Raw genomic sequence first — 21,572 nt, forward strand, 5'->3', positions numbered from 1 at the left:
TATTTTTTTCAAATATAAATAAAAATATTATATATGGTATTTGAAAATTATTTTATAACTGATTTATATATTAATTTAAAACACACTGATTGATTCTTTTCTACACTTGCTAAGAAGTGTAACTAGAAAGTGCTACCAACTCTACGGCAGAAAGTGTCTCTAGAAATTTGTTTATTTTCAGTAATTTTCAACTTTTTGCATTTTCCATCGTCGTTTAGAGAGCTTTCCACCACAAATTGCATTATGCACGCCACAAAATGTCTATTTATAACCATTTTCTAGTATTTTCACCTTGACTAACACCGACTTTCGTACAATCGAATTGTGGCACGTACAAAAAGATGAGTCAAAGTTGAATCGCAAATCGCATTCCTTTGCTGCTTATCAATGGTTCTATCCTTGAAATAAACTAGCTACCAGTGCTATCAACAGCCAAACATCCATTTACAGCTGGTTACTAGTCATGGCGCTGAATGGATTCTTTGAAATCTTCCAAAAGGGCAAGGTAAATGTAAATAAGTTCTCTCTTCATAGTGTTAGGTTATGTGTACTTAAATTTGTGTTTTCCGGTGGTGTTTTAGACTTTTCGGCCCAAGAAAAAGTTCGCACACGGCACGATTCGCTACAGTCTTCACAAACAAGCTTGTGCCAGTCTTAACTCCGGCATTAATCTAAAGTCTGCAGTGTGTCTTCCAGAAGGAGAAGATTTAAATGATTGGATTGCTGTTCATGGTAAAACATTCACTGTTTTCAAAATAATAAATTATTAACTATTGTTTCTTTCTAATAGTTGTAGATTTTTTCAACCGGATCAATTTAATCTATGGTACTATATCAGAATACTGTTCTGAGACAACATGTCCAACAATGTCTGGTGGTCCAAGGTTTGAGTACCTCTGGGCTGATGGACATAAATACAAGAAACCCACGCCACTTCCAGCTAGAGAATATGTTTCTCATTTGATGGACTGGATTGAGAATCAAATTAATGATCAGGCACTGTTTCCATGCACATCTGATCTTCCATTTCCAAAGAATTTTGCCTCACACTGCAGTAAAATCCTTGCAAGGCTGCACAGAGTATTTGTGCATGTGTACATTCATCACTTTGAAAATATTGTGATGATTAATGCTGAAGCACATGTGAATACATGCTACAAGCATTTCTACTATTTTGTGAAGGAGTTTGATCTGGTGTCTTCCAAAGAATTGGAACCATTGCAGCAGATGGCCTCAAAGATATGCACCTAGGCACATGATTTTAGTCATTTGATTAGTTTTTAGTTGCTTTAAAACAAATTTACACCCTAAACAAAACATCACGAATTTTTAGTCAAGTTATACATATTTTTTCATGTTAAATTTGCGTTTTTAATTATTGAATTATGTATTAATCGATTTTAGTCTTAGTGTGTAATCTACATTCTGTATTGTATTTAGTAGTATTAGTTATTTATTGCTATTAAAATGATATTCAATACTAAGAATGTATCTTCGAAACGGAATAAGTGTAATAACTTAATAAGTACTCTTGCGTGTTGTATGTCGACATCTAATGAAGAACAAAACGAGTTGTATAAATATGAAAAGCTTATTTTCGGACACTCTCAAAGTTCTCTAAATAGTAAAAGCGTTTCATGAAAATCAGTTTTCAAAAAAGATTGAGAAATCCTGATCTAACAAATAATACCGAGTGATACAAACAATAAGAGAATTTTAAAAAAATCATCAGTTAGTTTCGCTTGTTTCTACTTTTTCAAACAGCCCTCCAACACAAACAATTATGTACACTTGAACTACAACTGTAATTGTTATTACTTTACTGGGTGTGAACATTTGACTATTATAACCTCTTTCAAACAGCACCACACTGACAACACATTCAAGACTACGCACCGCCCCTCCAACGAAAAATACTGCACAACTTAAACTTGATATACTCTAAAATAATTATATTTAATATTTTGTTAATTTAATAATTAAACGATGGTAACTAATACAATTGTTCCGGCGATTTGAAACAACGGTTCGCGTGAGTAGGGGGGTGAAGGAGGTGGTTTCGATCGATGGGGAATAATACCATTACACCATTGTATACCATGTGTCCGTGTGCTGCTGCTGTTGTTATCGCTTGGAAGGTAAGAAGACTCACTTTCTGACGGCATACGGTTTAAAATTATTTAATAATTTAATCGTGTTTTTACGCTTTTTATGTTGTTTTTTTTTCTGTTTAAATCTCTATTTTGCAATTGAAGTGGATCTAGTGATCCTTGCCAGCAGCGGCCAACTTCTTCTTCAAAGACTCTGGCATCTCTGGTGGTGGTGGACGCGGCATTGCGGTCGCCACCTAATTTTAAAAGCATATAGGATTAATATTATTCATTAAATTTTAATTAAATGTTTTGTATACCTTGAACGCATCGTAGATGAACCACTGTGCGGCGGTGAGTGTACCGATCATAACAATCCTGGGAATGAGACCCTTCCACAATCCCATGAAGCCAATCTCCTTGAAGATGTCGCCCATAGACGCGCCCTTCTTCTGGTTCAACTTCGACACCATGGTGTCAGCGGGATGCGACACGATCGCGCAGAACACGCCAGCAATGTAACCGGCCGCGAAGGTGACAATCAACTGTTCGCCTTTAGTGCAGCTCGCCCTTGGTTTCGGCACGACGTACGCGTACAACAACTCAACGGTACGCTCGAAGCAGGCAAACTTCATCATTGTGTAAGGGATCTGCCTGCCCCACAATGGCACCAAACTCTTGTAGAGACCATTCATTCCTTCTTCGGCCATGATTTTGGGCCAGCACTCACGCAGCGTGTTGGCGAAACCAGGCGTCGTCTGGATCTTTACCTTGCAGGCCTCCATGGGCGAGAGGGCAATATCAGCGAAGAATTCAGCGGACGCTGACGCACCAAGGTACAACCATGTGCGGTACAGGTAAGCGTTCTCATCGCCCATCAAGTTAGTGTAGAACACTTTGAAGACCTCGTACAGGCCGAATTTGCACATGCCTTGCATGGAGTAGCCGATGAAGGTTGGTGCCCAGCCCTTTGCCAAGCCACGCACACCCTCCTCAGCCATTGAGACCTTGAAGCCATTGGTGAGGTTCTTGTACTTAGCGCCGTCGACCTGCAATCGGCACTTGACGAGATCCAATGGCACGACCATTGTGTGTGTGATACCGCAAGAAAGAATACCGCCGAGACCGCAAAGGAGGAAATATTTCGTCGATGCGAACTCACAGCTCTCACCGGGATTGATCGCGGCGGCGGCGATGGTCCTGCCGGTGACCAACGGAGTGCTCAGCGCTTTGATCGCTGGCTTATCTTGTGCCTGCGACGGCTGGCAGATAGCCCTCGTAATGAATGATGGCAGCATTTTGATATATTATTTGCAACAATTGAGTTAACCTGAAACAATCACGACCAGAATTAGGCAAATCAAAATTAACATATACTGTACATAGGTGTAATTAGATTAGGCTGGTGAAGGAATGCAGGTTGAGGTCACACATGACCAAAGCAACCTGTTATATAAGATCACTCACTCTATTTTTACATTCAATGTTATTGGGACACTACTAACGTACACAATTACAAGCACGAAGAATTTTCATTTTGAGAACTGAGAAATAATCGATGGCACGCAGCGTACGACGTTATGTAACATTAGATAACCTTACAAAATGAGCCTAAACAAAAAATTGTACTTTATCACTGTTTTCGATCAGATTAAAAGCGCCAGACTGATGACTACAACTTCAAGACATGTGATAAGATATGAGTATAGTGTATATCTAGCGTATTTATTAGTTTATCGCGTTTGGCACGTTGCACATTTGAATATCTGTAACAGTCAAAAAAAAATTACATAATTTGTATGCACGTAATGTCTAGTGATCATCGTGTCATACACTGTCGTCTAGGATATTTTTGTTGATCACGTTGCAAAAATGGCATAGTGATAGTAACTTCGCCAGCAAATCTGTTGTACACTAATAATTTCCAGACACACAACTGAAAAGCACGTCCAAGTTTAAATGTGAATTGTTATCGTGAACCGACTGATTGATTAGGTAATTAGCACTGTTTTGCGGTGTTTTGCAGTGGAGTTGCGCGCGTAATTTCGGCGTAAACTTGTTAATCAAAGACTTACCGGATAAAATGGCCGCCGACTTCGGTGCGGATGAGCGACGAATGGGCAGAGCACTGGGCACGAAATCGGGAAAGTTACGTGTGCTTGACGGTTGTACCTCGCGCACGTTTGCTGCGCCGCTGCGAACGCGCGATTCGAGAGTTTTGTAACTTCGGGCACGCGCATTGCTCGCAAAGTTCGCGTTCCGCATCGATATCACGTGCTAGGCAAGCACAAGGTCAATCGACACCTTGACGGACATTTTTTGACAGAATACACGAGGCATACCAATACAATGTGGTAAAATTTTGTTATATAAAAATACAGAGCGCGTAAACCGTATTATGATAAGTTTAGTATTGTAATTTAATATTAGAAACTTAATTGTTTAGTTAAAAATTGCTTTTTGAAAATAAATTTAACCAGTGAATAAGAATTGTCAGTTATTCAATGCTTTAACCACATGGTATTACTGCTGACCTCTAATGTTTTGACAGCACAGAATTTAAATTTCCAATGGTGTATAAATGAATATTACAATTTAAGTTTGTAATAAAACATTTAAATTCTTTAATTCAATTACTCAAAATCAAATTTCATCGATAAAAAACGCAATAAAAAAGAAAAACGTATGTTACAAGTATGTATAACGTAAAGAGATATCCGAGATATTTGCATCCATATGTCTTAATCTTAGAGCTTATCACGAACGAACATTTTTCTGCACAGCTGCATTCACTAATTTTTGCACAAATTTCTGTTACGTAGACGACAACAATCCATTCCACAATCGTTGCGCTCCACTTGTCACTTGGAGTTTTAAACTAATTTTATATAATATATACGTACATATTGCAATTATAATAATCTAACAATAAATTTCCTTCTCGTCACAAAGTCATTTTCTTTTTGTATTTCGATACTGAGTACATTCATCAGTATCTTTTTGAATTTTTTTTTTCGTTCGATTCACCTTTCGAGCATAGTACAATTTGATTTTTGTGTGTCACACATTCGATAAGTGTAGTATTGACAATTGTTTACGTTTTCAAACCAAAAATTGAAATATAAAAAAGAAAAAAAAAGTGTCATGATTTGGCTGGCTGGCTGTGTACTGCGGCATAATTATAAGTATAATTAACAATTAATGGTAGTGTGTTGGTGGTGTATGTAATTGTGTTTTTTCTTTGTGTGTGAAGTGGTGCAGAATATGATACTAGTGATAATATTAAAAAATAAACAAACAGAAACATAGTATATATCACATTTAGGCTTAACTAATATTTATATATGTATAAAAAAAAAAGTATTCATCTACATACTTTCGTGTGTCGTGTTTCGCTAATGTTTTGTTCATGTTCATTGGCAATGATGTAAGTTGTATGATCAATCACAATTAATTTAATGTGATGACGTAATTAAAGCATTTTTTTTTATTTGTATGCAAATGAACCGCTAGTGAATGACTTGTTGATTTGCATTTACAATGTGGATGATGTTGATATTGTTGAGTCAAGATGAGAAGTTGCTTTTAAAGTTTTCTTTTTCGATCATTTCGTTTAAGTTTAGTTTTGTTTAATTACGAAGGCGTGGCGCACTGATCCGCGAACGACGCACTGTTTATTCGAGTGTTTCTTTCGCGATGATGCGCAGAGAGCAACTCATCCGTGATGTGTTGTGGGGTTTATCACACTTCGAGATGTTTCGTCGTGCTGAGGGATTTGAATGGTTCAGACCACATTCGTCTTAAATCACCCTAAAAATAAGAGCAGAATCATAGTATTAAGATATACAGTAGAGTCCGGTTATAATGACATCGAAGGGAATTGACAAACACGTCATAATAAGCGGACGTCATACAAAGCGTTTTGTGAAATGAAATCCCTTTTTTATGTAAATATGTACATATTCATACATATTAAATCAAAATCAAAATTGCACGTAATCAGCACATTATAACACATACAAGTGTATTTTTTACTTCAAGTAATCTGTAATTTTTTTCTGCTTTTGTTTTTTCATTTAATTAATTTTCTTGTGATTTTCGAAGCCTCTTCGGTCTCAAAATATTTGAATTGAACGATTGCTTAATGCGGTTCTTGTTTTTTAAAAAGCATTGAGATTGTCGAATGACCCACGCCAAATTCGGATTAATGGAAAATACGGATTAAGTCGTGGTCAAGGTACTGCTGTCCAAATGCTTATATTTATTATTTAAGCATTTGGTCTTTCCGATAGTAAATACATAAAAGTAATTTGACAATCATAAAAGAAATGTAGCAATAAATATAAAAAGTTCGCCACGTGTCGAACGTCGTCGGGTATCAACGAACATTACCGGAGGTGTAAAGAATCATGTTGGTCAATATAACCAGACATAATCTGTTAAAAATGGGTCATAATAAGCGACATGTCACTGTAAGCGAAGTCATTATATCCGACTTTTTTTTATACAGAATTTTATATGAAAACCAAACTTGGTAGTGTAGGTACGTCATAATAACCGGTTGGTCAATATAAGCGGAGTCATAATAAACGGATTCTACTGTACAATTAATCGTCCTGTACATAAATTAAGCGTTTTTTTGACATTGGCATTTTTTAAACATTCAAATAAGCAAATACGAACAACATACAATAATAAAATAGGCGGTAATATTTTTGGTTTAGGGGGGTGGTAAGGTGGTATGAAGAATACAGATAATGACATTAAATTCAGACAAGTTTTCGACCAGGAACAACACACGCGTGGAACACGGCCAAATGGAATTGTATAATGCATAAGAACACCTCTAGAAACAAAAGAAACCCTGGAACTAAAAGAAAGTTACCTACTGGAAAAAGAAAAAAAGTGAATATTGAATAAAATTTATAATCCCAAATCGCATTTCGATTGTTTGTTTCCAACAACACGATATATTGACAAATATACGGCATAGAGAGTAAAGAGTAAAATTTCTGACGATGCCCTCGAGGCGAAACAACAAACAACTCGAAAGAAAATTGTAATTCGCTGCTCTTTCGAAACCCCCTCCACTTAGCGTAAAAATAAGAACGAACAACAGCACAACCATGCTTTTTTAGTAATTCTTCTACCATTGAATATAAAATAAAGTTTGAAGAAATACCGGCTCTAAGAATTTTACAACGACCCTAAAAAGTATATAGATTTGGTCGATTTCTATTATTCCCATACATACTTCCCACCATTCAGGAAAATAAAAAATCAAGGTAAAGTTTAATGCTTTTTCAGGAAACCTGTCAAAACTCCACAAATCATATACCCAACAAAAATGAATCGTTGAAATGCCTTTCTCTTTCATCGACAATACCTATCTGTCATTCACATAAAAAAAAAACACGCAGACAACACAAAATAATCTCATAACCAATCCTCCAGAGCTTGAAGTATGAAGCGAATTTGATACGCAGATAAACCAAACAGAGCGTAAACTTTTAACGTGTAACTAGACCAGACAGAACGCATTAAAACCTATTGAACCATTTCCCCACCGCGTTAATACGCATATAATTAACATGAAGAGAGAAAAATGAATTCTTTACCTTATACCACAACCTGTATCAAATTGCGGTAGGCGATACACTCCATTTCATTTCCCAACGATCTACATACTATTAAATGTTTAAATTCCATGCGATTAACTGTGTATCGTCTTACCTTCAAGTAAGCCATCGTGAGTAGCGGCAACAGCGTGAAAGGTACGAGGTACAGAAGCGCCGGCTGCGCCGCCTTGAACACCTCCGAGCTGACGGTCGCCGTCAGCAGGCCGAGGAAGTATCCAAGCAGCGAGCAGTGGAAGTACGTGAGGCGCGACCCCGTCGGAATGCCCTGCGACTTCTTGTATGCATCGTACCGCAGCACGAAACATAGCAATAGCCCAGGCATTACAATATCTCCCAAACCTACAACACATTTTATTACATAACATATACATGTGTTTAAATAAATATTTTTATTTCTCACCAAGCATACTAAAATGTCCTGAATTATGCATGCTAGGAAAGACGAGCTTGCCGGGAAGACTCAACTTGGGCGCCTCTTTCACCACGCCGCCGAGATGTAATTTCCGCGCAACGATTCCCACCGGATTGTCCGCAGGACGTGTCGCCACCTTGACCATCACATTCGTGCTGAATATGTACGATGAAAAAAACACCCAGAAAACGTCGTAGATCAACAACCCGGTGAGTAACAGCGTCGACACTTTCAAACTCGGCAGGCGCACGAACGCGATGAACGCCACGCACAAACCCATACCCATTGCGTCCATCAATAACCAATGTCCTAACATAAAAATAACATCTTCATTATTTTAATATAAATATTAATAATGAATAACAAACCTGTTAACACCCAAATACAAACGATGAACACCGACAACGAAAACGAGAGCAGTTCGGCGCCTGTAAAACGCCCACAGATACCGAACGATATTTTATTCCCGTCCGAACAGGGTCGTATGATGTACTGACACATTGGCAACAGCAGGAATGCAAGTGCAACTGTTGCAATTACTAAAAATCATAATTAATACATTATTTAAATGTTATCCTTGATTTTATCTGTGGAACTTACTTGCTGTGCAGATTGCAAACAACATTTGCATGGAATCAAAGAAGAAAAACATAACAAGCAAGGAAATGCTTGCACCTAATGGTAAACACAATGCTTGCATTGCATCTAAAGTCTGCACATTGTTATCCAGTGGAACACTATTACTTGGATTGAGTAGGAGATTTGTAGACCCATTCGCGCGGTCCCGCGCTTCTTGCTCCATGTTAAGACTACGAAATGAGCCATAGACTATGAGCAGCATTGAGATGAGAAAAGTTGAGACCCTGGAGGAGTCCATAATGCTGTAAGCCCACTGATATTCAACTGTTTGTGGTTCAGCCATTGTGACAACTAAAAACCAACAGGATTAGTAAGATTATCAGTGTGTATATATGTACTCTAATTACCTTAGAAATTAATATTCAATTTGAATGTTATTGAGTGTGTTCTGTATGTGTCACAGCATTCTTTTGTTTTTTTATTACTTCTTTAGCACTTATTTCCCTGGTGCTTAGCACAATTTTATTGTGATCCGCACATACAGTTCCCTAGTACTTCGTACTGTACACTGATGATTGGTTTGGTGTAATGTTTAACTATTTGAATTCACTAGCGAATGTGGATTAGTCCCGGAGTGTGATTGTGATTATGATGTGCGTCGGCCATTTTGGTTAGCGCTCTCTCTGCACTCTGTCGCTCTCGTCTTCACAGCACGCGGTGCACGTCCTCGATGCGACGATGAATGGGCTTGAAATGGTGCGTCACGCAAGCGGCGCCATCGTGCGAAGCGTTTCACCACACCGGGATGCGCTGGAGCCGAGTGTGGCGAGCGTGTTCGCCGGACAGGCTGGGTACGTGTGCGTGCGGCTGCGACGACGCGCGAGTAAACACTGGGAGCGAAACGAAATTGAACCACTCACACACGCATCCCGCTGCGGTACCTGCGGAAACAAGTGAGCGTCGCCCACTCAAAACAAACCAACAAAGAATCTAACAGCGACATCTATCGAACTTTATACATAATAGACTTACGAACATTTTTCAAGGTCCATAAAACGTAATAATCAATAGAAATTCATTGTCAAAATATATCTAATAAATAAACCTATATTTAAACTTCTTAATAATCTATAACTTAAAGTTGTGCAATAAAATCATGGAAGAAATAGTATATATTTTCATTGGTGTATATTGAGTTGCTGACTTTCAGTGAAAATTATTTTATCTGCAATACTTATGTTCATGTAAAGTCTTCAAGCCTTGTATTATTACTTAACTTGCACACAATTAGCCCACTCGTGGGCGACGACGTGTGACGGCGCTCATGATCTTCACTCCCTCATTCTTTTGCTTCTTTTTTTACTTTTCATTCGTTATTATTCTTCTACCATTACCAGTGCACGACTACGTCTAAAAATAAAACAAAATGTAGAATACGTTTCATTTTTGAATGTCGTGTATGTGTGCGTGTGTTCTTTTGTTTTAATCTTGATTATCCAAACCATTGTTAATTGTTAGCTACACACGTATTTTGTGATGACTTCAAACAAAAAGCAAACGTGTAGTCACCGGAGCAGAGAGTTTCAACGTGGCTTCAACCACTCATTCTTCTTTTGTTTTTGATTTTCAAGTTTTATTTCTATTGCGAGGTAGAGGTAGCGAATCATCTACTTATTACAATCACTCGACGTATGATTATGGGGTAACAGACAACTTGACAACATTGACAGCTTGTTTCCAGGTTAGGTAAATGTAAAGGTTATGTTCAATTTATTAGGAAATTTTCCTATTTTAAGCCCATAGTCAATCACTAAACAAAATTATGTATTTTGTAATTTATACCGTTGATTATTTGCTTTTTACTCGCGTTATTTAATCTGTTGATTATTTGATTTGTGAATCACATTAACACTTTGCAAACTAAAAACAAGTGCGCGTAGTGACTAAGTTAGATTACCTTTTGTTTAATGTCACTGTGGAAACATGATGATTGTTTATTTAAGCACTAATCGGTAAAGTAAGTAATAAAATCTGAAACATTTCCGTGATATCTGTGAAAAATTGAGTAGACAACCAAGTTTACACAGAAATTAGTGTATTATACAATGCGTTCAAAGAAAACCTTCCGCTTTTTAAATATATTATTAAAAAACGCATGTTTTTTACAGATTTTTTAATACTTTTATAATAATTACAGCAATTGTTGTTCGTATATTCCATCTATACAGCTTAGTACATCCATACACACAATCAAAATGTGAAAATCAATGAAAAACTCTCAATGTTTGTTTCATCCATGTGTTGTTTTTTTTTTCATGTTTAGTTTTCAGTGAAGTCTGTTTTCTTCATCATATTTTTGAATACAATCAGCACTCGTTTTCCATTAGTTTACTTTAGTTGCTCGCATGATGTGTTGCTTCCAGTTGGTAGTAAGTGTTAGCCCCGAAAATCATAGCAAACGCTGGTTGTTGCACATTATGTACTTAGTAGAATAATAACAATACGATACGCGTCCCTAATTGTTAAATGTTTAATTTATAATATAAATGCATGCGTTAAATGCACAGATGATGCAAAATGCAGACGCTCGTCTCATATTATTTAGTGTTTCAAGTTAAAGAGTGAACTCTTTGTTGTGTTTATTTTGTTGGTGGCGCAAAAAAATCGAAGTTTTCAGTTTGCTTTTGGTCGCTCTTTGCGGATATTGCTTACGATTTGCTACGAATTACAATCATCGTCGTCGGCTACTAGGCGCACTCGAAAACACATAAGTACATAAATATACAATACTAATAATATGACACTAAATAATTAGTAATACGAGTAACATGCACTTTATACGCGAATCAAAAACGGAATGATATCCCTTCTGGCCGTCCGGCTCAACCCTTAATCATAAAATAATATAGCGACAATAGAAAAATAATAATAAAGAAAACAAACATAGAATAGAAATGATAAAAATTTACAAAAATATATAAAAAAATAAAAATGAATGCTTCGAATCTGAATGGATATTAGTTCGCCGCGTCCGCACACACATCCTCACACCCTAACAAAAACCGATTGTCTGTAATTATTATTATCATCATCATCAATATATAGGCGTATATATCGATCATGCGCTTGTGTTTTGGTTTTACAATAATTGTAGTCGCACTCGCAGGTTGCAGCTTCACTTCGACACCGTATCATTAATTATAATTATATATAATGTATATGCTTACTTAAAAGGTATGCAATGTACTATTGTTAGTTGAATTGTTTCAGCTTGATCTGCTCCTTGCAAAATGTAATGATTGTGTGTGTGTGTGTTTTGCGGATACAACAACAACAACACTCAATGTTGAAAAATGTATCATGCGGAATTATGGAGAGCGACACAACACAACAGTCGACAATCGGTCATTTACAATCGTTCCCTTAACTTAAATACTCTTTTCTCCTTTCGCAATATTGTAATGCTAATTTTAAAAAAGGTTCATGTTCATATCTTCCTTATGAATTATTTTCAATTATGTTGAGGGGGGGGGCGGGGGGTCGGTGGTGGGCGTGGAGAGAAGACAGACAAGTCGATGAGGTTCGAGGAGACTGCGCGAAGAGAGGACGCAACACCACAATTAGTTTCCAAACAACTGCCAGAGCGCAAGGTATCATCGTGTCTTTTGGTCGTCATGTATTTCGAGACATGTGGTTAAATAATGTTAAGTATGGATTTAGTATGTGTGTGTGTATGAGTGTGTGGCCCTCTCCTCTAGTTTCCCTTATCGATTATTATTACAGATTATTAAATACAAGTGTGTTTTTTCTTCTCTTCTTCATCTTTTGTTTTGTTAAATTGTGTGTTTTGTGCTTGCTCGCAATGATTCCGTGTGTCGGCGCGTGCGCAATTCGCTTGTCTGCATCTTTTCCGGCTTCGAATGTAAAATTTTGAGATGGGATTAATCTTTTTTTGTTGTTTTTGTGTTTTTTCTTGGTTTTAAAGAATTTTTGTGTACTGTTATTCGTTTAGCACAAGTTACGACACGTCCTGATCCTCCACGTCCTGAAGTTGCTCTTTAGCTTCGGCTTCACCTATTCGAACAAGTAATTAAAGTTAATGATCATGATTTATAACTGCTTTAGTATAACACAAAGTAAAGTGAAGTTTTGCTTACCATCACCCTGCATGTCGCTCGTCCACAGAGTGAGGTTATCCCGCAGGAGTTGCATGATGAGCGTGCTGTCCTTGTAGCTCTCTTCGGAAAGCGTGTCCAGCTCGGCAATGGCGTCGTCGAAGGCGGCCTTCGCCAGCCGGCACGCGCGGTCCGGACTGTTGAGGATCTCGTAGTAGAATACGGAGAAGTTCAGCGCCAGCCCCAGTCGGATGGGGTGCGTCGGCGGCAGCTCTGTCATCGCGATATCACTAGCGGCCTTGTACGCCACCAGCGAGTGCTCTGCAGCCTCCTTCCTGTCGTTACCGGTCGCGAATTCTGCCAGATAACGGTGGTAATCACCCTTCATCTTGTAATAGAATACCTAATAAACAAACAAATGTTCCTATACTCTGTACATTAAGCATTAAATGTAAGCCGTACCTTAGATTCACCGGTGGAAGCGGCAGGAATAAGATGTTTGTCCAGAACGTCCAGAATATCGCTGCAGATGTCACGCAGTTCCTTCTCAACCTGGCTGCGGTAGGTGCGGATCATTTCCAGTTTGTCGTCGGCGCCCTTTGACTCCTCCTTCTGCTCGATGGAGGAGATAATACGCCACGACGCCCTCCGCGCGCCGATCACATTCTTGTACGCCACCGAGAGCAGATTGCGCTCCTCGACGGTCAGCTCCACATCCAGTTTCGCCACCTTCTTCATAGCTTCAACCATTTCTATAAAACCATATGGAATTTATGCAGAATTTGAATCTGGTGTAATTCGCAATGCCTGTTGATTGGTTGTCATGACAATCGGCAAACGGTTGGCAATCGTTACTCATGCTTAAACAATTAAACAATCCGCCGCGCCATGCAGTGATTCAGGCAGCCGGCAGCAGGCAGCGCCGTGCGGCATTCCGGCGAAGTGCACCGGCAAGTGTGCGAGAGAAAGATAAAGATGGCGGATGCGCGCGCGCGCGCGGCCGCACATTTGCCGTCGCTATCGATCGCGCCGGATCTCACACACACATGATGTACACATACACACGCGCGCAGCAGGAAGCCGCCTGCGAACCACCGGCCGCCACCTCTGCAGACCTCTTGCGAGGTCTTCCAAGATGATATGATAAAATGGCTGCGACTTTTAGTTGCCCGCGCCGGCTTAGTCCGGCGCCAAACCCGGCACGGGGAAGACATTTTGCAAAAAGTAGAGTGCAGAAAAAAAATGGCAGTATGCAAGACATTTTCATGTTTCTTGTCGCAAACACCGATATCAGTCAAGGACCGCCCTCGTGTTCGGCTGGCCCATGATGGTGGTGTTGCGCGGTGTGGTTATGGTACTTACCATCGTAGCGTTCGGCCTGCTCGGCAAGCTTGGCCTTGTAGACGTTGTCCTCGCGTTCCGACATCGTGTGGTGTTAGGTCTGCACGGTCTGCACTCGCGGCGACGACGACGACGACTCTGGCACGAGCTGGTGGCGAGGTTGGTGCAGCACGCGCGTCTCGCTGAGATGATGATGATGATTTTTCGGCAGCACCGAAAGAACGGGGAATGTCGCGTGCGCGAGCGTGTGAGTGTGTCGCGGTGTGCGCGTTTGCGGCGTTCTCGGGCGTTCTGGTCGCTCCGGCGCTCCCTTTCGGCGCTTTCGGCGTTGCGGTGCGTGTTACCTGTCTCCCACTCCCGCTGCACTCTGCAAACGCCGCAAACACGTTGCACGAGTGAGATACCGCTTGACACCCGACTATTCAAGATGGCCGCGCGCTCTCGACTACAGTTTACTGTAATCGACACCGCCGGCCACCGTCATTCTTTCCAATCGAAATCATTCAAAGCACTATCTCAACTCGCGCAACTAGCACAATTCGGTATGACACTCACCTAGATCACTTCTAGTCTACAATCGCCGCGTAAACAGATAAATTTCTGCTTGAATTGCGAAAGATCAAGTTTTGATGGGCGAAAAACTGAAAAAAATCAATCAGAATTATTAAAACGTCAAGCTCGAGTTACATTCGCGTTACGTTACCAGAGTGATAAACGTTCAGCTGTTATAAAGGATGACATGATTTAAGCGTAACAAATTAAAACTAAACTAAGCACGCCTAGCGCCATCTTGTAATGTTTAGTTATACTAAACAACTCACCCACCAACATTCATTCAAACATAGTTTTTGCCGAAACTAATCGCTAATATTATAAAAACAAGAAAAACGTTGAGAATTTCTGACATGTTACGTAAACTTTCCTGTCTCACCGATGCCTGTTTCCACTTTAGCACGTTTCGAACGCGGTCAGCCATAAATCACCCCGAAGTTCCGGTTCTATCGACGTGTTGATGTCGAGGACGTTCGGGATGTGAATTAGCAGCGCGCAAGCGCTCTGCACGCCCGGATGCGATCGCGGTGCTTCACGCGCCTTCGCGCCTTACTTGAATGCTAATCCCGCCGTCGCACGTTGACAGAAACTTTAATTTCGAGGTTTCCTTGCTTGACAGCGATGCGCTCACACGCACACTCGATGCGTCCACAATAAATTATAAAATGGTGGTACTTTTGTTATATCAACACGTATAATTCATTTTAGCGTATAGCAAATATTCATGTTATTTTTTCATGTGTATATATATATATAATTATTACAATATGTACAACGATCTGCATTTGCATGTTCTCCGCGTCTATAACCTGCTACTGTGTCGCCATTTTGTTGAAAAGATCACAACAACCCGGATAAAAAATATGCACTAACTAGCTAGATAGAAGTAATCAACGAATAAATTCATCTCGAAAACGAAAAGTCCGTAATTTAACGATAAGGTTATGTTAGGTTATTTTTGAGCGAAGGAATAGAAAACTCGTTTGAAAAATTTGGCTACGCGTGAGTTGCCTGCACGCGGTGTTTCGAAATTTCGCTAAAATCGCAGCTCTTAACATTTCTATAAAATATTTTCACGCGAGGCGGACTGGACGATGTGTGTTTGCACCTATGCAGGTGTATCCGGCGGCCATTTTAGAAAATGTCAGGACAACGTGACCAGTCGTGCTGCTCCTTCGCCTGCCAGTAAGTGTTGAGGTACGTGTGCACAATGCAGTCATTCTCGTCCTTCACCTGCTTGAACCAGAGTGGGACGTATGGTGTATACGGCCGGCCTTCTTTCGCCGCTTCCTCAGCTTCCTTCTCGCGATGACGACGCACGGCACGCTGTTTCTCTTCGAGGCGCAACTTCTCCGCATTCGCTTCGTCCCACATTTGATTTTCCATTAGTCGTTGATCGGGCCTTCGTCTAAAACAAGAAAAATTCAGTTTATTTCAATCCAAACCAGTGATATTCAAGGTTATTACCTGCTATCCGTTGGCGCAACTTCATCGTCCATTTCGTTGAGTTGAATCGCAAGCATGGTAAAGTGATAACATTTTTCGCAGTCCTGCGGCGGGTCGACGCGTTTCCACGCCAGTTTCGCAGCGCCTGTGTCATAGACAGCTGTAACGCTCTTGTCCTTCGGCACGCCGCTGAATGTGCTCTCCTGGTTGAGCACCGGCGCAATCTCGACGCTGCGATCCCACGTGCCGTTGATAATCCATTGCGCGCGATCGTTCGTATCCAAGACGGCACCTTTCACCCTGCGCTGCGATTCTTTACTGAAGTACGAATAGGGGATGAACTTCATATGGCACTTAATACCAGCCGCATTTCCTTTACCGACTATTTCCATATCACCTAACATCGAAAACAAAACATAGTAAATAGATTTTAATTTTAAGGTTATGTAGTGACTTACCATGTTGATCAACCCACAACTTTCCGACGATGATGTTATGCACGGTGGTGGTGACCTTACGCCACGAGTAGCGATTGCCGTTGGCAAATTCAACAGTAGCACTGCCCAGCGGCACCACCTGCAGATATTTACCGCGGAACTTCGACGTCATGGTAAACTCCTGCCAGCAGGTCCATCCGCGTCCTTCGCAATGCTGCGCGACCATTGGCGGATGATGCGATACCTGCTCGGATATCAACCGCCAACCGAGGTCATCTGTTCGATCAAATTCAAACGTTTCACCTACAAAAAAACATACAAAATTCAATTATTAATCAAACTAAACAATTTCTATGCTTCAACTTACCTAAAAGCGGATTAAAAGGTTTGCCTACTCGTGTACTAGTGGTGGAATACGACGAGATTGTAAAAGCAGCGACATACGCGAGTTGCTCGCAGGGGTCCTTGAGTGTGGCGGCTACGTCTAACAAGTCAGCATATTCAAAGTCTTCAGCAAGTCGCTGCAACATCGACAAAGGCTCACTGAAGTTCACCGGCATAGGAATCTTCGATAGATCCTTTCCAATGCAGTTCTTCATAATGCTCCACAAGTTCAACGGGTAGTTTGGTTTATTAGGAAGGCGCGTGCGCCGTACACGTCCTTTCGTCGTCGCCAGCGCCTGCTGCGCCCCCGTACCAGCCGATGCCGGCTCATTGGCATTCTTAGCGTTTGCAACGTTCGCCGTTCTTATAACAACCTGAAAACAATCGCAAGTTAGTAATAATAAAGTTGGAATATAATTTTGAACATACTTGTTTGGTTTCATGCGTAGTATCATCCGTCTCGGAAGAGCTATCGGATGAATTGCGTCGTTGGTGTCCAGTGGAAATATTCAACGTGAAGCGCTCCTGGCTGAGACTTGCGCCATCTGCCTCCGCATCGTAGAACTCGTTCTCCTCCTCGTCTTCCTCGCTGGCACTGACCGGATCTGCAATAGGTACAGGGGTACTACCAACATCAGACTTCTTCTTTAAATTAGTATGTTCACTTGTGACCATATAATGCACGGACCTGTGCGTCGTGGGCTTCTGCGCGTCGGAATATATCAGCGGTATGTACGCATGTGAGGTTTTAGTAGGAAAGCTATTATTTGACGCGACTGTCTTGAAATCGCTCTCGTCGCTAATGGTAGGTGATATAGAACCACGACGTAAATGAGCTCGTATTTTGTAAAAATCGCGCACGGGGACTTGATCGCGTTTCGAGGGTGGCGTTATTTGTGGTCCGCGCATAAAAGTAGACAACGGAATAAGTGGAGATTGGACGATGTGGATTGGCGTCGCGGATGGACTCGGTGAATCTGGCCACGCCTCCTGTTCGGGGAGTTATTAACTGCAAAGGTGGGGGTAGTTTCAAAGGCGCAGGCTCAACAATTTCTACTTGTGTAGCGACATCCTGGGTGGAACTAGTAGAGTCTATCGGGGAAGAAGGGATACTTTCATCCACCTTCTCGTTAACGAAATTAATCGGAATCGCACGAACTTGCAGATTATCATCCAGAAACGCCCTCTGTTTAACGACCAATACAAAACGATTATTCGCCGTTTGTATGGCGTGGTGTGTGTGTATAAGGGCGTACTCTCCTTCGGTGCGGTCCCTGTCAACTTCGTACACTTCAAAGACGATTTCGTTTTGGAATTCGGTTGATTTTAGTGGTACTTCGATGGTTTGCAATTGGCGTGTCTTGCGGACACGTGGTGTAGCGCGCGGTGTTACCGACTCCCTATAGGAACGTGGCGCTTCGGCAATCGCACGAGCATTCGGCTCGCAGTTCGCGAATGCAAGCTCGTGCAGAAAGAGGACGGACGCGACCGACAGCCACGCGAACGTAGCCGACGACGCGAGCCAATACAACGCGGAAGATTCCGCAATTTTCGATGCAGCAATAATCACGATAACTCAAAAAAGAGGATGATGCATTGAATGTAAGAAATGTTTCACTAGAATTTTGACTTTGATTGATTTGACATTCGAACTGTCAAGTTATAACCTAACCTTATTATTATCAAAATAATAATAAAACAAAATGGCGTACACTTACTTGTGTTACGATTGTTCGCATTCGCGGCGGCCTGCTCCAGCTTGGAGTGCTGCTGGGCGAGCGTCTCAACCATCTCCTGCAGTCGCTGTCGTTGTTCCCGCTCGTGCTGCAGAAGACGCGTCCACTTATGTCCGTGCTGTTGTGCCACCGTTAGATATTCAGTGCACGCCTGCAATAAACAACATTTCGTAAGTTATATGATTGCACACAACTTATGCAACGCAGCACGACATGAAAACATTTCGAATGAAATAACAAACTTAATTATCAAACCGCTCACTTGAGTACTATATTCGAGTTGATGGTCAAATGTACACTAAACTAAACTTTAAACAATTGTTGCTGATAAAACAATTGATAAACATGCAAATATAGCCGAATGTTATTCACTAAATTGAAAGCATTGAAAGCAATTTCGTCTTAATCACGTTTCAACGTTATTTTCGCTCGTGGCTAGCAACGTACGTTGAACATTCCGAAGGCAATAACAATTATCGCGACGATCGGTGCGAATGACAAACGTTTAACGTCGTCATTGTTAAATGCGCGCCGGTTGACTGCCGACTGACTTCTAGAATTTAACGTACGCGCTTATTATCGAAATTAACAGACACACACACACACACACATATAAATAAACCAATAAAACCATAATGAACGTACATTAATCATGGCGTTGCTAGCGATCCGGAAAAGTGTCGCCCGTTCACTGACTGCCTTCGATTTCGTCTCATCTGAATTCTGCTCGGCGTTGCTTTCTAGCTCGCTGAGAGCCCGCTGGAGGGCATTGCCGTGCTTTGCGATCAGATCCGAACACGTCTGCAAATCCTGCAGTTTACCCTGTAGTTCCCGCACGATGGTCGACCATTCTTCCGGCGAGCCGGAGCCGGAATCTTGTTCATCGTCGTCGTCTTCTGATTCCATTGTACGTCTTAAAATAGAAATTCAGTAAAAACAGTGTTTTACAACTTAACTAATAATATATAATAGGTTTTGATATTCAGTCATAGTTTTAGTTCTCGAATTCAACCCCAGATGGCGCAAACGTGCATTTTTCATTTCTCTCAACTAAAACTAGGAATCTTTTTTACAAATTTAGCACATAAAAGTAAAGTTAGGTTATATCACATCCATAATACCTTTGAAAACCAAAAATATTTATAACTTACATAGCTTTGGCTTTAGCAAGTTCCAGCGCCGTGACCCAACACTGCCGCTCCACTTCACTGGCAGCGCGAATATGAAATGTCTGCGTGCCGCCATTGCTCACCACGAACGTGCAGGCATCCACCGGATAAATGATAGCACCGTGCAGTGAGATACTGCCCCTACAGTGTGTGACATCTCCGCTTGGTTTCTAAAATAAAATACAACATTCAGCAACAGCGCACAGATAATTAAGTAGAGTAAAAGTGTGGTTAGATTTGTTAATTTTGCGTGCATACATACACATGATATCTAAGTTTAATTGTATATGTAATAAGTGTAGTGTAACATCGCGTGACACTTGCGACGCAATCGATCGACATTCAAGAGTGTTTTAATTATGCATGCAATGTTTTAAATTGTTTAAAAGTTTTTACCAAATGACACATGCGAAAGAATCCGCAATGCGAGTGTACGGCTACAGTGTGTTCAAAAAAAGTTCAAATTTATTGACGAAGTTATCTATGCAAGGCCTGTTCCGCGTTTATTTATTTTTTGATTAGATTATTTTGATTCTTTGTTTTTAAAAAACGCGTGGGCGTGGGCTGGTTGTGACTTACCCCCCGTTCGAACGGAACCGCCTTCTACGCCGGATGGATAGGGTGGAAACGCCACCACCGTTGTGTTCAGCCCTGCACAGACAATTCCGACACATCCATTTCATTTCATTTAATCTCTAATCAATTGATATGCGGCAAAAAATTTAGCTCGCTGATTACAACTAGACAATAAACAAATGAATGACTCATGAGCCAAATGACAAGCAGCTGCTGCAGTAAAGAGCTTCTCCTCCAAAAGCAAGAATGTGTGTGTGTGATTGTGTCCTATCCGAGTGGTAGGTGCAAAGTGGTGTGATTGAGCAAGACCAACCTGTAGTAGGACAGGAGGCCGTTCTGCAGGACGAACCATCGACGTTGGTAACCCTTGAGGTAGTTGGTCCACTTGAAGAGCCAACCCTTCATGTCAGGGTCGCCCTGCGCGCCCAGCTGTCGCCCGACGGTGGTGGTGGCGGCGGGTGCTGGCACCGACGCCGGCACCGTCGCGTCCCCCATCATCACGCTGCGGTGCTGTGGTAACGGCCGTGGATTCTTCCGCCCCCAGGAAATGAGAATATGGCGGACGCGGCGAAAACAAAACTTGTTGTAACGCTGATGTCCACACACACGCACAATGTTTGAGGATGAATTTGCGCGGATGGGACGAGCGACGTCGACCGCACTTGATGGCGTCGCAAATAACAACACTAACTAATTATGTACAACTGGTTTTTACAACCGTGACAAGGGTGACACGTCTTCCATTTTGACAGCGTCACCGCAACACGGCGCAGTGGAACAGCTGACGTTTTCATTCTACCAACATACATTTGGCAAAGTGAAAAACTCTCAAGTAGATTCTAGGGATTTTAGTGAAATGTCACTAAATTTTGACTGCATGTTGCAACAACAACTTAATGTTTAATAAAAATAAAATTAATTTATCGGCAAAATAAGTTGATTATAAATAGACCAATTTATATTAAGATATTTTAAAATACATTTTACAATAATTTTTAAGAAAAATTTATATTAAAGCTAAAATTATAATTTTTTGTTTGTTTTTAAAACCAATTTGGATCATATGGTGTATCCCCAAATATAACTAGAATTATGA

General features: G+C 40.9%; 5 protein-coding genes across 8 annotated transcripts; 1 reads left to right on the forward strand and 4 right to left on the reverse strand.

Annotated features, from left to right (window-relative positions):
- Positions 1-157: 157 nt before the first annotated feature.
- Mob3 (MOB kinase activator 3) lies at positions 158-1,487 on the forward strand. Of its 2 annotated transcripts, none has more exons than XM_065316284.1 (3): positions 158-511; positions 582-732; positions 791-1,487. In XM_065316284.1, exons 1-3 carry the CDS (start codon positions 464-466, stop codon positions 1,249-1,251), a joined length of 660 nt encoding a protein of 219 aa, XP_065172356.1. In that variant the 5' UTR covers positions 158-463; the 3' UTR covers positions 1,252-1,487. The 2 variants fall into 2 exon arrangements, with proteins under 2 accessions (XP_065172356.1, XP_065172357.1); XM_065316285.1 differs by having other exon boundaries at positions 160-505.
- Positions 1,488-1,937: 450 nt separating this feature from the next.
- LOC135802664 (phosphate carrier protein, mitochondrial-like) lies at positions 1,938-4,322 on the reverse strand. Of its 2 annotated transcripts, none has more exons than XM_065316281.1 (3): positions 4,166-4,322; positions 2,411-3,420; positions 1,938-2,347 (listed from the first exon to the last, which is right to left on the reverse strand). In XM_065316281.1, the coding sequence occupies exons 2-3, from the start codon at positions 3,386-3,388 to the stop codon at positions 2,261-2,263; spliced, it is 1,065 nt and encodes a 354-aa protein (XP_065172353.1). In that variant the 5' UTR covers positions 3,389-3,420; positions 4,166-4,322; the 3' UTR covers positions 1,938-2,260. The 2 variants fall into 2 exon arrangements, with proteins under 2 accessions (XP_065172353.1, XP_065172354.1); XM_065316282.1 differs by lacking the exon at positions 4,166-4,322 and adding an exon at positions 3,558-3,682.
- Positions 4,323-4,684: 362 nt separating this feature from the next.
- Positions 4,685-9,708, reverse strand: SppL (signal peptide peptidase-like protein). Of its 2 annotated transcripts, XM_065316280.1 has the most exons (7): positions 9,128-9,708; positions 8,742-9,071; positions 8,510-8,680; positions 8,130-8,450; positions 7,824-8,068; positions 7,709-7,777; positions 4,685-5,900 (listed from the first exon to the last, which is right to left on the reverse strand). In XM_065316280.1, exons 2-6 carry the CDS (start codon positions 9,061-9,063, stop codon positions 7,727-7,729), a joined length of 1,110 nt encoding a protein of 369 aa, XP_065172352.1. In that variant the 5' UTR covers positions 9,064-9,071; positions 9,128-9,708; the 3' UTR covers positions 4,685-5,900; positions 7,709-7,726. The 2 variants fall into 2 exon arrangements, with proteins under 2 accessions (XP_065172352.1, XP_065172351.1); XM_065316279.1 differs by lacking the exon at positions 7,709-7,777 and having other exon boundaries at positions 9,128-9,693.
- Positions 9,709-10,798: 1,090 nt separating this feature from the next.
- 14-3-3epsilon (tyrosine 3-monooxygenase/tryptophan 5-monooxygenase activation protein epsilon) lies at positions 10,799-15,268 on the reverse strand. The gene is made up of 6 exons (XM_065316283.1): positions 15,108-15,268; positions 14,732-14,817; positions 14,198-14,543; positions 13,298-13,587; positions 12,878-13,238; positions 10,799-12,794 (listed from the first exon to the last, which is right to left on the reverse strand). The coding sequence occupies exons 3-6, from the start codon at positions 14,259-14,261 to the stop codon at positions 12,739-12,741; spliced, it is 771 nt and encodes a 256-aa protein (XP_065172355.1). The 5' UTR covers positions 14,262-14,543; positions 14,732-14,817; positions 15,108-15,268; the 3' UTR covers positions 10,799-12,738.
- A 135-nt stretch (positions 15,269-15,403) lies between these two features.
- LOC135802661 (oxysterol-binding protein 1-like) lies at positions 15,404-21,237 on the reverse strand. The gene is given in 10 exon segments (XM_065316277.1): positions 15,404-16,136; positions 16,196-16,571; positions 16,633-16,914; positions 16,979-17,369; positions 17,425-17,600; positions 18,714-18,882; positions 19,377-19,644; positions 19,883-20,048; positions 20,051-20,070; positions 20,790-21,237. Coding segments are annotated over 10 exon segments (2,307 nt in total). The 5' UTR covers positions 20,975-21,237; the 3' UTR covers positions 15,404-15,862.
- Between the last annotated feature and the right edge of the window lie 335 nt (positions 21,238-21,572).

The sequence above is a fragment of the Atheta coriaria genome, unplaced genomic scaffold (genome assembly GCF_025399875.1).
Source record: "Atheta coriaria isolate IRGN ID8LTWV9N9 unplaced genomic scaffold, Caltech_Dcor_3.1 hic_scaffold_44_pilon, whole genome shotgun sequence".
NCBI lineage: Eukaryota > Metazoa > Arthropoda > Insecta > Coleoptera > Staphylinidae > Dalotia > Dalotia coriaria.